A 14,366-nucleotide genomic window follows, 5' to 3' on the forward strand; every position below is an offset into this window, starting at 1 on the left:
CTATGTCAGGATATTGGAGATAAATTCATTGAAGCGTTTAGAGTACTGCTCGGGGTTCACGGTGGAGATCTCTGCCCCGGCCTGCAAGGCAGAGAGGAGAGAGAAGTCATGACACCTTCCTCCACTGCGGAGGGAGGACAGCAGGGAGCACTCATGTCAGCACAGCCTGTCTCTGCCGGGACAGACCCACCACGACTTGCAGGTTCCAGGAAAAAACACCATGCAGAGAACTCTACAGATCTCCAGGGACACTGATTTTAGCTCCAGTTGGATTTTCTGCAGCCCATTGAGTCAAAGCATTGGATTTGTTCCCTCAAGGTTTAGAGGAGATATGGAAAAAGAGTGTGAAAAATTCCCTGTCCTGCCAACCTGGGCTTTTTTCATGCCCTTTTGGGAAGTTCCCTAACAGGGAACAGGAGCGGCCTCAGGAAGGGTGCAGGGTACAACCCCCTGCAGCCAGCCCACTCCTGCTCCGTGAGGCTGTCGGTGCCACACCAGGGAAATCGAGCACCTCCCACACTGGGACATAAATGCAAGTCACCTCCAACCAACCTGAGGGAAAGCTTTTCCAAGCCAGTCTGAGGAGACAGTGAGGGAAGAGCTGGCATGGGATCACTGGAGAATTTCCATACTGGTGGAAAAATCAGTGTCAGGAGCCATCACGCACGCAAGGCAGGCATGCAGGCAAAGCAGAAGCCCCAGAGCCCATCCTCCCTGCGGGTGGCAGGCTGCTTACCCCATGTTTCACTGTTTTGGCAGCATGTGCAGCTTTCTTCTTCGCATCATATGGCGTAAGAATGTCTATAATGGCCATGAAGTACACTTCCTTCTTGGGGGCACCTAGCAAGGCAAGAGAGTCGCTAGCACACCCTGAGCTGTGAGCAAAGCCCAGCTGCACCCCCCCTTCCTGAAGAAATATAAGGCAGATCAGTTTTGATGCAACTAGCAGAGAAAGCAAGGCAGCTGGAGGCTGCAGAAGGGCAAAGAACGACTGGAAACAGCACACCAGAAGCCCACATGCTCTCTGAACATGCTACTACTCTTCAAGCATCACTTCTACCCATTCCAACTCACACCATCCACAACAACGGGCTGTACAACACAGGAGAGATGCTCGGCAGGGTCTCTCTCTCTCTCTCTGTGGACAGTCCTCCCACTCCATTTAGCCCAGCCAGACCACTGGACACCTCCTCTGCCCCTCCAGAGCCTTCTTCAGGGCAATATTCCGTGACACTCACTTTCGTGGCTTTTCATGGCGTAGACGTCGACAGAAGGATCAAACTCCCCAGGCCCAAAGAAGCGAGGGTAGTTGAGGAGGTTGCCAGGGCTGTCGGGGGGTGTGCCGTAGGAGGAAATGGGGTTGCCTCCGAGACCATCATTCTCACACTCCTCATCCTCTGCCCGATCTTCCACTTCCATCTCTTCCTGCTCTGCTCTGTCAACATCATGGATCCCAACCAGCAAGCTGTAGTCCATAATCTTCAGCTGAGCTAAAAACTGGGAGAAAGAGATGAGTGAGAACAGCAGCATCCATACGGGATCAGAAATCCTCAGTCCCACCCTGCCAGCGTGTCCCTAAGAAAGGGCTGCAGTGAGAGCTAAACCCTTATTAGACTCCAGAGAATCTACACATGCACTCGCATGCCCACTGCCACTAGCATGACCCCGACTGTATTTGCCTGACTGATCCAGAGGCCACAGTGAGGACCCACTTATGGGAGACAGTAAAAGCTGCCCCCCAGGAAACTCTACCTCCACGTCCCGCTTCAGCTTTTCAAGGAAGTTCTTTTTACTCTCCTCTCCAACATGCAGCTTCTGACCCTCATTCAAGAAGTCGTTGTCCTTGAACGTTGGTAGATCCTTGGCCTGCAACAAAAAGCCTGTGTCAGTCTCTAAAGCCCTTCTACTTGGGGGAGGGCGGGCACACCGATCCAGCAACACGCCGAGCGCACGGAAAGGCTGACCAAGCGTGGGGTCGCAGCAGGATCCTTTGTCTGTTTAAGATAAGGACCTCATCCTGTCCCCTGAGTGTGAACACGGCATCAGGCAGAGCACGGTATCTGCCAATGAATCCACGTGCTGAGCTGTGCCCAGGGGGAAACTGGAGGAAGACAGAGAGAGCAACTCAACTTTAAAGGCTGCTGCAGGCTGGAAGCTTGACAGCTGGGCTGCAGCTGGAGATGGCCCAACCAGCTTCCAGAATAGAAATGCCTTTTGTTGGCTTCTGACTGGGGAAAAAGGGCTGAAGCCTTGCAAAACAAATGCTTTTCTCTCTAAAAACTTGAGGAAAAAATTAAAACCGCTGCTTTTTGAGGAATCTACTTGCAGCAGGCCCTGAGGATTTCTCAGGGATATGGAAGAACACACAGCCCCTTTGTGCAACTGGGAATTATTTTGTTCTCGGAATGATACACCAGCACGTGGTGGCTTTATACAGATCTGTTATGAATGGTCCGAGACAAAGTGGGCAAACAGAAAGCTAGAGAGTAAACAGCCAGCAAGTCGGGCACACTGGGGCAGGATGATGCTCTGCTTCCAGGCCAGAGTGTTTGGTGTAAATGGGAGCTCCTTGGCTCATGCCAGAGATCTAACCGTAGGGCAGGTTGGAGTAGACTCACTCTGCGGTCCCAAACCTGAAAATCCCATGTGCAGAACACGTAGTACCACGAGTTACTGCCGTGATTTCATGAGGTCTCGGCAGTATCCCAGCTAAAGGTCTGCAGGGGCAGGATTCTTACTCGTATGTTCCCGTAACGGCACCAGAAACCAAACTTACAAACATGCCGAGGATCTGAGAGGAGCTGGTCTGGTTTCTAAAGGCACCTGTTGCAAAAGCTAACTGCTGACCCAGCTTGGTTTGGTACACGGGGAGAGCTATGGGGAAATCCTTCCATAAAGACACCACCGCATTAACAGGGGGGGTTTGGTACTCGTGGGGATTGTGCCCCAGGAAGTTCCCCCCACTCGTGGTAGTGTCAATATCACAGAGCAGGGCAGCACCGCACCAGAGCTGCAGCTTCCTGAGCCGTTACTGGGCACTGCCTGAAAGGTGGGACAGAAACAGGTTCATGCTTGGGGCCCCGACAACCGGCCCTGCTCGACACCCCCTTGGAAAAGGAAAGTCAGTTGGATCCCATCCTGCTTCCAACCACCAGGAGGAAGGAAAGGCTGGCCAGGAACGGTCCATACCTTCTCCTTATCGCTTGCTTCTCTGGATACTGTTGAGCCCTGATAAAAGAATAAAGAAAAGCGCATTGTTGCACTATGTGACATATTCCCAAAGAATTCACTGACACCATTTAATTCCTCCACGCAGAAAAATGATGGGAGTATTTTTGAAATCAGCACTCAACCCCTTTTTCATGCCTGGGAAAGACTGACAGCTCTCCCCAGTGCAGCATAGGCCGCTTGGGATGGGGGAATGGAACAACACTTGAGCCTCGGGTGACGCCCCATCCAGAGCCCCCAAAACCTAATCCCCCGAACAAAAAGCAACGCCCAGGACCTTGTCAAGTAGGTGTTACAAAGAGCAGGTCCCACCCTCCCAGAAAAGGAGCTCTCCTCTCCATGACTGCCCCTCCAACCCCTCACCTTCAGGTCGTATTTCCGGTGCACGGTCAGCCTGTGACTAAATACGTTTCTGGTGACCACCATGTAGGTTTCCACTCCATCCACGGTGAGCCGGTACATGCCAAGGAACTGGGGCAGGAGGGTGTTCCCATGACACTCCACTATGAACTGGAGGAAGAAGGGAAGGGAAGGGCAGAGAAAGACGGTACTGTCACACAAAACCGATCTCAGACAGAGCACAAGCTCAGCAAGAAGCTGATGGCAAAGCCTCCGGTTCCAGCCATCTGACACCGGTGTGAAAGGAAAGGAGGCTTGCAAATGGCTCTTAGGGTCTCAAGAAAAGAGAGTCAGGGCATTGTAAGAATCTTCCAGCCCTGAGCTGAGACAGAGCATCCCACGGCATGCGCACGTCCAGCCTGCTGGAACAGGCTAGCTGTGTGTCCGTCACCCAGTCGGAGCAGGGCGAGTCGATGCTGGCAGTGGCTAACTTCCCCCCTGTGGTTACGGGAGTGGATCTGACAGCAAAGAGCAGATGGACTGGCAGATAACGTGGACCAGGTAGAACCTTTCCAGCTGTCCCACTTTTCTCTCCCTTCCCTGCTCCATGTAACGTCTCCTCTCTGGCCCCTCTGGAAAGTCTGATTCAAAGGACTGAATTAGGAGCATGTTACAGATCTCAGGTACCCACGATCCATAATTCATTGATGTAAGGATCAGGGTGAGCTGTGATGTGGCTCAGCGCTGCGAAGAAGCAGGCAGCTGTGCCCTAATTGGCGCTCGGCTGCTAAGGAACGCTGTTTTCTTTTGCAAAAGCTCTTTGCAAGCACTGCCAGGTTGCACACCATGAATCCAAGCTCCAGTTCCCCAGCAAATCCCAAGATGCTCCCCAGGGTGTCTGCCACCTCCCCTCCCGGGGTTCCAGACTCACCGTACCTGATGGTACTTCTTTAAGATGTTGTGCATCTCCGCTACATCCTCGCTCGACACCGCCTTAATGACAAACCTCCTGTCGTAGGTGGTGAGGAACCGGGCCCCGCAGCGGCCCTGGCTGTCGCTGTTCACTGGGGCGCTTCGTGTCACCGAGTTCTGAGGCAACCAGAACAAAAAAAGTGGGGAGGAGAAGCAGAAGCTGCCACCTCCCTGGAGAAGAAAGAAAAGCAGTCTTGGAAAGCAGATGAGACATGGGAGACCAGGGCAAGCTCCACAACCTGGCACTGGAACAAGAGACAGCCCAGGGACTTTGTGCTGCACTGTGCCAGTGTCCTGGCCAAGCTGGAGAGCACACCTGCAAGCACACGCCAGTCGTGACCGTTAACAAGCCAGCATCCTTGAGTGTTCAGCACTCCTGAGCTTAATCCAATTGTTTTAAAGTCTGGACAAGGAGTTTAGAGCTTTCATCGGGGCCTTCTATTAGTTTACATTTCTTACTCAACACCTGGCATGCATTTTTGATGTTTTCTACTAAGAAGGCAGTATACACAGGCCAAGATTTCTTAGTATTTCCTCCTGGAAATCTAAGAACAGGCAGGATATTTCCAAGATTTAAGGAAAAACAGAGCAGAATGAACGAAACTGCCTGCCATTTCCAACAAAAAGCAGCCTAAACTGGCAAAAGTCTCATTGTTTGGAAATCCTTTACAGGTCATCCTGAAACCAAAAGCCACCCTCATTGTCTGCTGTTCTTACAATGGGATGAGAAGGATTGCGAGTATAAATAGCTTGGTTGTTCTTCCGACAACCGGCAGTCTTTACATCCCTGTCTCCACCCTTAGCAACGTAACACTGCAGCTTCTTTTCATACTTGCAGCCCAATTGGAAAATCCCAAGGGAACTGCAGGGGATGTATCTTGTGTTCCTCAAGCCACAGCCTAAGCTCTTCGTTCCGGCGCCTCTCCCCAGGTAGGGAAACCTGCTGCGAGCCTCACCCCTGTTAGAGTCACCGCTCTTTGCGCCTTGCAGACTAACCCAAGCAGGTCACCAGTCTCCTGCTTGTCACCCGGTCTCAGCAGCTCCACCAGCCCAGTCCCCCCTGGCTGTCCACAAGCCATTCTGGCAACCAACAGCACAGGCTCTCACTAGCGTTTCCTCGCCGCCGGCACAAAGCGGATGGGGAGAGTCGAGCTGTGCTCCGAAGCACCGTAACACAGCAGTACCTGTGGATAGTGGTGGTTAGCTCAGGGTAGAGGTGTCTTTCAGGATCTCAGGGCTGGACAATGCATTTCATGATGTATTTTTTAGCTGCCAAGTTACACTGTTCTCTCCTTCCCCCTGCTCTCTGAGGAGCTGACAGCAGAGGGAGCCTGCTCTTCTGCAGACGCAGACTGAGCCTGCTGCGAAAGAGGGATTTACCATGTCACGCTGCCGAGAGGTTTCCTTTCAGAATGAAGCATTTAAAGCTTTTAAAACTTTAATGAAGCAGGGGAAAAACCTCTACTCCTGCCGACGGCTTTAGAAACCGTCAGGAAAATACAGGCAAACAAAAAAAAACACCCCCTGCTTCTTGCTGAAGTCAGTCTGTGCCACACGGTTTAATCACCCCTCACCTCAAAACCACAGAGCTTTTCTTCTAGAGACGGGAAGCAGAAATCATGACCACATATGGACATTCCCAAATTCACAGCCCTTAGGTTTACTTCGTTCTCTTCCTGTCACTCCCACCTCTTCCACAGATGGGGTGTTATATTTAGCATCCTGGCTCAATTCCCACTCAAGCCATCACATTTTACCCACCTGAATTTAGCTCAATGAATGTTTGCTGCTTTCTGTCCTAGCTGGAGACCTTTAAAGAGCCAGACTGCTCTACCACCGAGATGGGGGAAGCAATCCTTCAGAGCAACAGGTAAAGCGTAAATGATCAGCTAGTGAGAACCAAGATTGTGGGTGCTTCCACCTAAGTTCCTTCATGTGCTTCTGGTCATTTCTTAAAAGAAACTAGGGGGAAAAAATCTAAAATATACTACAGCAGATGGACAGGGAGAAAAAATAATGAGGAGCTAATGACTTCACTGCATGCAAGTACGTTGAAGGGCAGGGAGGAAGCCAGCACACAAAGTAATTCCCTGGTACAGCCAGCCCCAGGGGCAGGGTGTTGCTGGCCAAGAAATCTCCTCAAGAGCCATACACAGCCTGGCGCGAACTACTGTCAACAGACCAGGATGCTGCGGCTGGCAAAACGCCATCGCTGCCGGAGAACGGGCCTGATGGCAGGAGGGGAAAAATAAAGCGAATAATCTAACAGGCACACGCTGAAGAAACGAGTGGACGGAGCGGCCGTGTCCCCAAAATAAGAGAGATCTTCCATGGCAAGCAGGAGGATCTGTGTGCGCAGCTCGTGGCACTGAGCGCGCACGGGCACAACAAATGCCCCCTGCTTCCTAACGCTGGGCTCCGCTCTATCTCCGTCAGCGGCCGGGCACCCACCCAGACCGGGGTTGAGACAGGCAGCAGCCGGCATTTACGACTCCTCTTGGGGCCGGCCGGCCCCTTGCAGAAGAAAAGGAAAGACGACTGTCAGTTCTGCTCAAAAAACATGTCTCGCTCTGTGCAAACACCCTCGGAGTGCACAGGGAGCCTGGGAGCAGGCAGCAGGGTCGGATGGGCCCTGGCAGCTCAGAAGCAACTGAGACGGTTACACAAAGCAGCAAAAGCCCCGAACCCCTATCGCAGGGTCACCCCTTCTCACAGAGGGACCAGCACGCTCCGTCCTCAGTCCAGGAACAAGGGGCAGAGGGGATGCAGGTGCGACACATCTAGCCCCAACAGAACAAGGGTATTGACTGACTGGAGCCAGTTGAGAGGAGATCATAGGGATGCTCCGAGGGCTGGAGTCCCTCTGTCATGGGGACAGGCTGGGAGAGTTGGGGGGTTCAGCCTGGAGAAGGGAAGGCTCCGGGGAGACCTTAGAGCCCCTTCCAGTGCCTGGGGGGGCTACAAGAAAGCTGGGGGGAACTTTTTACAAGGGCCTGTAGTGACAGGACAAGGGGTAACGGGTTTAAATTGAAAGTGGGAGATTGAGATTGGACATCAGGAAAGAATTCTTCCCGCAGAGGGTGGGGAGGCACTGGGACAGGTTGCCCAGAGAATCTGTGGATGCCCCATCCCTGGAAGTGTCCAAGGCCAGGCTGGATGAGGCTTGGAGCAACCTGGGCTAGTGGAAGGGGTCCCTACCCATGGCAGGGGTTGGGGCTGGGGGGGGTTTAAGGTCCCTTCCCACCCAAACCAGTCTGGGATTCTACGATCTGCTCCTTGCTCCAGACCACATTAGACCAGAAACTCGATCGAGTCGATCCAGTGTCTCACCAGTGCAATGGGTCATGTAGCTGGAGTAAGAAAACAGATCTCTTCATTATATTAACCCTGAAACTGGGGGAGATCAGGCTATAACCTAGATACCATCAGGGAGGTTTTTGACAGGTATCAAAGGGCGTGTACACAGACATATGTGGGCATGGGCACACACACTACCAGAAGGAAGCAGTTTGGTGGGATTAGCAGGAACAGCTCTTCTCCCATCTCCTCTTCCCACAACACAGGCAACAGGGGGCATGGCTGGGCTTGGATGCGAAGCAAAGGGAGAGCCCAAGAAGCTCGCAGCACTCACGCTGTTCCAGCGCTAACGTGCCTCTCCGGGCTGGCAGGCTCCAGCGAGTATTTTAGTTGAAGCCCTCGTCCAGCCAGTGCTGGCGTATCGCCAGCCTTTATCAACTGCAGCAGAGTGCCAAAGATACCGGGTTTAATTACCTAATACTCGGTCTGCTAAAGGCCAGGGAGCTATCAAAGCCAGCCTCTTTTTCCACACTGGCTTTTTCCCCTCATTTAAGAGATCCCCAGCAGCCTGCTACTACACGTCTCCTGCGTGCGTAAGACCAAGAGCTGTGTGTGGAAGGGTGGCCCCGCTGCAGCGTCAAGAGCTGCAACATCCCTCTTTCACTGCATTTAAGCCCCAGCAGTATTAACATAAGAAAATCCCTCCTCTCCAAGGCAAGTCTGAGCCTCTGGCCTTAAGGGACAAGGCCCACCGCAGCAGGCACCTCGATAAACCCAATTCATCAGTACCAATGCTTGGCACACGCACATGGGTAAAACAGCACCCAAATCTGTAAAAACACGACAGACTCATTTTCCTTGCAGATGTTCTGCACTAGATCATTCTTATCCTCGAGCTCCCGCCTGTCTGCAACCATCTGCTGCCTCTTATTTTATGCCTAGCCTGTAAGCACTCTGGAGCAGGGACCATCTTTTCCTTCTGCAATCGCCCAGTGCATCTACCCCGTTGCTGGAGGCCCTTAGGATGATGGTAAAACCATCCAAACCACTACAAGCCCATAAAAACTGACCACACAAACACATCGATATCATAGTTTCTCTGCCAGCGTGGTTATTCTGTCCTGAAGGAAATGTATTAGGGAGGGCAGGGGGAGAAGAGATGGTACCTGGTAGTCTTGATCGTCAATCCCGAATCTTTCTCGGAGGTTTCGGAACACCATTGGACAATACTCTTTAAATTTAAAGCGACTTGGCAAGTTTTCCCTAGGGCAAAGAAGAAAAGATATTCTTGTGCAATGATCAGCTTGTGAAATCAAACTCAATTCTCCTCCCACTTCACTGCAAACCCCCTGGGGATATCCAAGCCCCCTCTCCTACCTACAAGGGCCCTATTCTGCAAGTACTGGCCCGCATTAGGGTACCTTGGTTTTTGGGGTGCCCACAAAGGTCATCTGTTCATAGAAATGCTGGCAGGATCCAGCTTTTGAATAACAGGCTCTTTGGATGAGGATGTCTGTCTTGCAGAACAATCTCCCCTCTCACAAGCACAGATTTGACAGAATAATCTCTTTCCTCCTCCTTTGTTGCTTTGTTCCGTTCAGTCACACAGCTGCCCCCCTGCAACACGCTGTTACTGTTGAAGATGAAAAGCTGGAGGAAAGGGGGGGGAGGCTCTAATTTCAGATCAGATCAAATCACTCGTGCATCAAAAGAAAGGTCAATGCAAGACAAACCATCTCATCCAGAACGCAAAGGAGAGGGGGTGAATCAGCTCCAGTCTGGCATGTTCCAGCCCAGTCCCAAGCGTTACGGAGCGAGCTTTGCTGCCAGGCCTCGCCGGCCGGGAACAAGGCCTCCCCCAGAGCATGGCACAGCAGACGACACAACGTTCCCCATCGCTGAGGGATGCTGCATCTACTCCCTACCAGAGCTCTTATTTTGCCCAGTGGGAAGAAGCAGGGAAGAAGATCCTGCCTGGACACAGTGGGAGATTTTGTCAGCTCATTCTCAATGAGGATCCTTTGCACCAATACATGGGAAACTAAAAATCTATGTAGGAGAAGAGGGAAGAGCAGATACTGCAAATTGTAGGTGCCAGAGAAGACAAACTTCTGAATCACACTCCCACTCTTAAAAGCTGATCCCTGTGAAAATGAGTGGAAAGGAAGCGTTAATCGGGGAGCGCTGCAGACCCACACACAGACAGAGCCAGGGCGGAGAACACAGCTCCGAGAACCAGTCACAACCATGGCTTTAAAAGGGCTTCCCAAAATGGATCTTTTGGGAAAAGGAGAAGGGGGCAGCTCCACACAAACCCCACGGGCCAGGGGTATAACGCAGCTTCAGGGCTGTGAACAGTCTCAGAGACAAGGAACCTCGCAGGTCACAGAGAGCAAACTCCTGCCCTCTCCTCCATGGCCTTGGGATCTGGGCGCTGTTTGTCAGGACCAGACACAGCGACAGGGCACAGCAGGAGTCACAGGACAGTCCTGCATCACTTTTGTGCACAGCCAAGACGTGCAGCCAAACTTAGCTTTGCTAAGTTGCACTGTGTGAACCCTAAACCACTCTTACCCGGTGCAGTAAACATCAACGTGTAACCACCTCTGTAGCCGTGGCACTTCTGGGCCCGGCCTTACCAGACCTCTCATCACCCAAAGGATATAAACCAAACCACAGGACAGCATCTTGGTGACAGACTGACCCCTGCCACGTCCCGCTGAGTGGTCCAGGCAGGCCAGTGTCCAGCCAGGCCAGATCCTCTCGGCATTACAAGAGGGAACAGAAAGGCTTTCACCATGCATTTCCCCCGCAGCAAAGAACCGTAATTACACAGACGGGTTGGGAAGCACCTACTTACTTGTTGAATAGATGATTGTCCACCTTAATCTTGCTGTAGGCTTTAAAGTCATCGGGCATTAACATGACGGGGACAGGAACATTGCTGAGTTCGTTGATCTAAGAGAGAAAGGAAACAGAGATTCAAACCCCAAGTTCTGCTGCCCTGCAGTTACCATCAGCGGACTTAGTGGGATGCCAAATACCCCAGAAGCTGGTTTTGGGGCAATATAAACTATTAGACTTTCAGAGCAACTTGCTGTGCTGACGGAACCTGGAGAACACTGTGGTTCCAAGCCTTGGAAGCGCCTCAATCCATCATGGGGTGAGTACTCCCCCCGCCAGCCTCAGCTTTCACTGTTCACCTTCCACTGATCATGCAAGACACAGCTTAGAACCGAGACAAACCTACAGACCATGAAACAGCAGTTTGTGTTCTAAAGAAATCACCTTTGTCTTTCTTTAGGAAACGCTGCACCAGCCAATTTCTTAGCTAGTTCTCACTTACAAATCACGGGTGACCAAAGGCTGCCACGTGGCCAGACAGAACGCTCTGGGCAGCTTTGGTGCTTCACAGCTCCCCTGTGGATGCTGCTTCTACGCTTGCTGTCTCTTACTGCTCTTATCCCACCTTCTCTGAAGGGATGAGTCACTCCACTAGATTGTTTTTGCTCCTTAGTCATGTGTGGCAGCCACGGGAACAGAGGGAAGCAGAAGAATGAACGTTCAGCTACTATTGTTCAGACAGGCTCATGCTACAGCACCCAGCATCAACAGTAGGAAAAACCCCCAAACCCACCAAATCAAACCACCCCACCAGCTCTGGACTCTGTCTGGCTACCCTGCTCCAGACAAGCCCATGCGCTGACAAGGTCGTGCTGGCGTTCAAGAGCAGGTCAAGAGGCGGCACGTTTCTGAGCTGCCTTTTCCGAGGACGGTCCCAGTGTCAATCATTCACATGGATTTCACAGGAATCACGAGTCCCATCTGACTGAGCTGCTCTTCACATGCTGGATTTAGGAAGAGGTTTCATTACGACTCCATTCCCCTAATTGCTGTGCCAAGCAGGTAACGCTGGAGAGAAGCGGACAATGCTGGCAACAGCAGGGCTTGGCCAGGAGTCAGGCCTGGGGTCTGTTCCCAACACCAAAACCCGAGGCAGGTCAAACGGCTTCCAACACGCTTGGAAAGCACGCACCATTTCCTTGCTGACAGGGAAGAGGATCCAAGCCGTCAGCCTGAGGAAACGGGACCCCAGTTCTGGGATTCCCTGCTCCTTGCGTGCAACAGGGCACAGCGTGCTACCCAAATCGCTGCTGCCACATCTCCAAGGAGGTGAAAGGAGGCGTGAGGGAGCAGGCGTGTGGCACAGTTCACCTCTGCAAGGACTGGGGAGGTCCCAGCTCCGGAGACGTGCCGCGAGCTGTCTAATTATATGAGCAAGCCTTTGATGAGGCAGAGATTTTTCACATCCTTTCTCCATCATTACCAACGAAAAAACAGAGCAGATTTAACGAACGTCAGACTGGAAAGACACATCCAGACTGCAAAGAGAAAAGATGCCTATTTTCAGAGACAGTCATCCCACACAGCAGATAAGCGGGAAGTAAACTGGCCAGCACTTCGCTAAGGGCAGAGACGGTGCTCTGCGAAAGCCCTGCCCTGTATTTATTGACTTTACAGCAGCACCGAGGAGCAGAAGCATTCCCATAAGGTGCTCTGGATGTACGGAGAACGCTGCACAGATGGATGAATACGTGTCATACACCCCCCATCACTTCTAATCACCACGGAGTGGGGGGAGGCTGATACCCCTCCCCACTTAAGCTAAAGGCTCAATCCTGCCCTGAACCACTCCGCCAGCCGCAGCCAGAGGAGAGGAAAAGCAAGAGGAATGCAGTGAGGAAGGGATCTCCCAGATCCTGTGTCCAGCTACTGCAGGGAGCTCTATCAGTGAGCCCTGTGCAGTGATTTCCCCTCGGGGTGAAGGGGAGGGGGAAGAGAAACCAGCTAATTCTGTATCAAGAAAGAGGCGCTGCCTCCAGCCACTAATTATTGCTGTCTAACAGGAGGGGAAGCCCGACAGCACAGCTCCTTCGACACGCCTGTTCCCAGCCCTCGGTGATGGGTAAGGCACAAACAAGCTATTACCAGCTCCTTCCCGAGTGGAGGAAGGGTGCTGACGGCTGAGAGGGAACAGCAATTTGGAGATCGTCTCCCCCCGCCGCCAGAAATTCAGACACAAGCGTTAGCAAAGTGAGATGTCAAGCCGTCTCTGGGTGTCCTCATTTCTGCCAAAGCAGGAACCTCCAAGCAAACGTTGTACCTGTTGCAAGTCTCCTGACTGGCAGAAACAGCGTGCCAGGATACCTCCTCTCGGTTAAAAGATGCCCCCACTCTTCCCAAGATGCAACAGCCTGAAAACAGCCAAAAACATCCCCCCTGCAGAAGCCTTTCCCCTCTTGCAGTGGCATGGAGTAAAGCTTTCTGGATGCTTTGGGGTTCGGGCTCTGGAGGAGATGGGGAGCAAAACCACTGCCAAAGGGCTGAACTGGCCGTTTCCAGTGCCCTCCGTGGCACAAGGCCGTGCGGGGTCAGCTGGCTATGGGGCCGTGGGTCCTGACACCAGCCTGGAAGCAAACACGGGTTTGGGGTCCTGTTTGGTTGGTTTTAAGCAAGAGGTGTGTGCGTTGTCTGCTCCCACAGTAACTCCCGTGCTTGGCACTGTCCTCAGGATCCCAAAGGGAGAGGAATGAAAAGCCCCCACGCTGCCTTGCAACGGGGATATCCCACTCTCCCTTCTCATAACACAACCCTCCAGTGCCCTTTCCGAAGGGTTACGGGGCCGGGTCCTGCAGCACGATGCCAAGTGAAACTCCAGGAGACCTTGCCCAAAGCACCACTCCATAGGGATCCTCTCCCGTGCTTATCACGGTGGAATCTGAGCAGCCTCCGAGAGCAACGTGACGAACGCCTGGCACATGTTTGCTCTCTCGCTTTCTCCCCAGGGAGAGGCGTGTAGCAGGAGATTATATATAGCAGAGTGTGTGTCTCTGTATTTATGCTACAGAAGGCAAGGTCGCGGCAAGGTGCAGAGCAACGAGGTGCCCAGCAACCCCTGACTCCCCCTTCCCACCTGTCTGACCCGCCTGTCTCCCACAGAGGTGTCACCCGGCCGTACAAAGTTTGCCTGTACCTGGAGCTTTGGAGGTTTCTGGTGCTGGCCACAAGATGGGCAGCAGGATGGGGCTTGGTCCTTTGTTCTGGAGGAGGCAGCTGCGGAGAGCAGAGGTGCAGCAGCAGACAGCATCGCAGCCACATGCCCTGGTCCCCCCACGCAGGGGGCACAGGCTATTTTGAGAGGCACATCAAGGGCGGAGAGCTGATTGGTGCTGTACAGCAGCCTGTGCCTGGGGGGGGGGGGTCCACATCTCCACTACAAAGGCTTTAAGAGGTCCCCAAAGTGGAAAAAGTTAAGAACGGCTAATTTAGAGCACAAGCTCTTCAGACCCGGGATCTGCCTTCAGCCCCAGCATGATGCTGGTTTTCTGCAAGTCATCCAGCTTTTTAGACCTAATCTGCCTTTGAATCCTCTTGAAACTAAGTCCATGTTGTTGCACTGCCCTCTTACACCAGGAATTCTCTCTCACACCAGGAATTTTCTCTTCCCTCACTGAGTAGAACACAGACAA

The 14,366-nt window shown here is 52.6% G+C and overlaps 1 protein-coding gene across 1 annotated transcript; it reads right to left on the reverse strand.

The window, feature by feature from the left end:
• PIP4K2B (phosphatidylinositol-5-phosphate 4-kinase, type II, beta) lies at positions 1 to 10,789 on the reverse strand. The gene is made up of 9 exons (XM_010153742.1): positions 10,697 to 10,789; positions 9,003 to 9,099; positions 4,504 to 4,656; positions 3,592 to 3,738; positions 3,190 to 3,228; positions 1,753 to 1,866; positions 1,239 to 1,497; positions 737 to 840; positions 1 to 81 (listed from the first exon to the last, which is right to left on the reverse strand). Exons 1-9 carry the CDS (start codon positions 10,759 to 10,761, stop codon positions 1 to 3), a joined length of 1,059 nt encoding a protein of 352 aa, XP_010152044.1. The 5' UTR covers positions 10,762 to 10,789.
• Positions 10,790 to 14,366: the final 3,577 nt, after the last annotated feature.

The sequence above is a fragment of the Eurypyga helias genome, unplaced genomic scaffold (assembly GCF_000690775.1).
Source record: "Eurypyga helias isolate BGI_N326 unplaced genomic scaffold, ASM69077v1 scaffold38396, whole genome shotgun sequence".
NCBI lineage: Eukaryota > Metazoa > Chordata > Aves > Eurypygiformes > Eurypygidae > Eurypyga > Eurypyga helias.

Bases quoted from the DNA above. Each gene is read 5' to 3' on its own strand.
- PIP4K2B (XM_010153742.1), bottom strand. From the start codon at position 10,761: ATGTTAATGCCCGATGACTTTAAAGCCTACAGCAAGATTAAGGTGGAC. The intron at 3,229-3,591 runs GTGAGGGGTTGG...TTCTTTTATCAG, and splicing joins ACCGGAAATACGACCTGAAG to GGCTCAACAGTATCCAGAGA. The intron at 841-1,238 runs GTGAGTGTCACG...TTGCCTTGCTAG, and splicing joins CGCCATGAAAAGCCACGAAA to GTGCCCCCAAGAAGGAAGTG.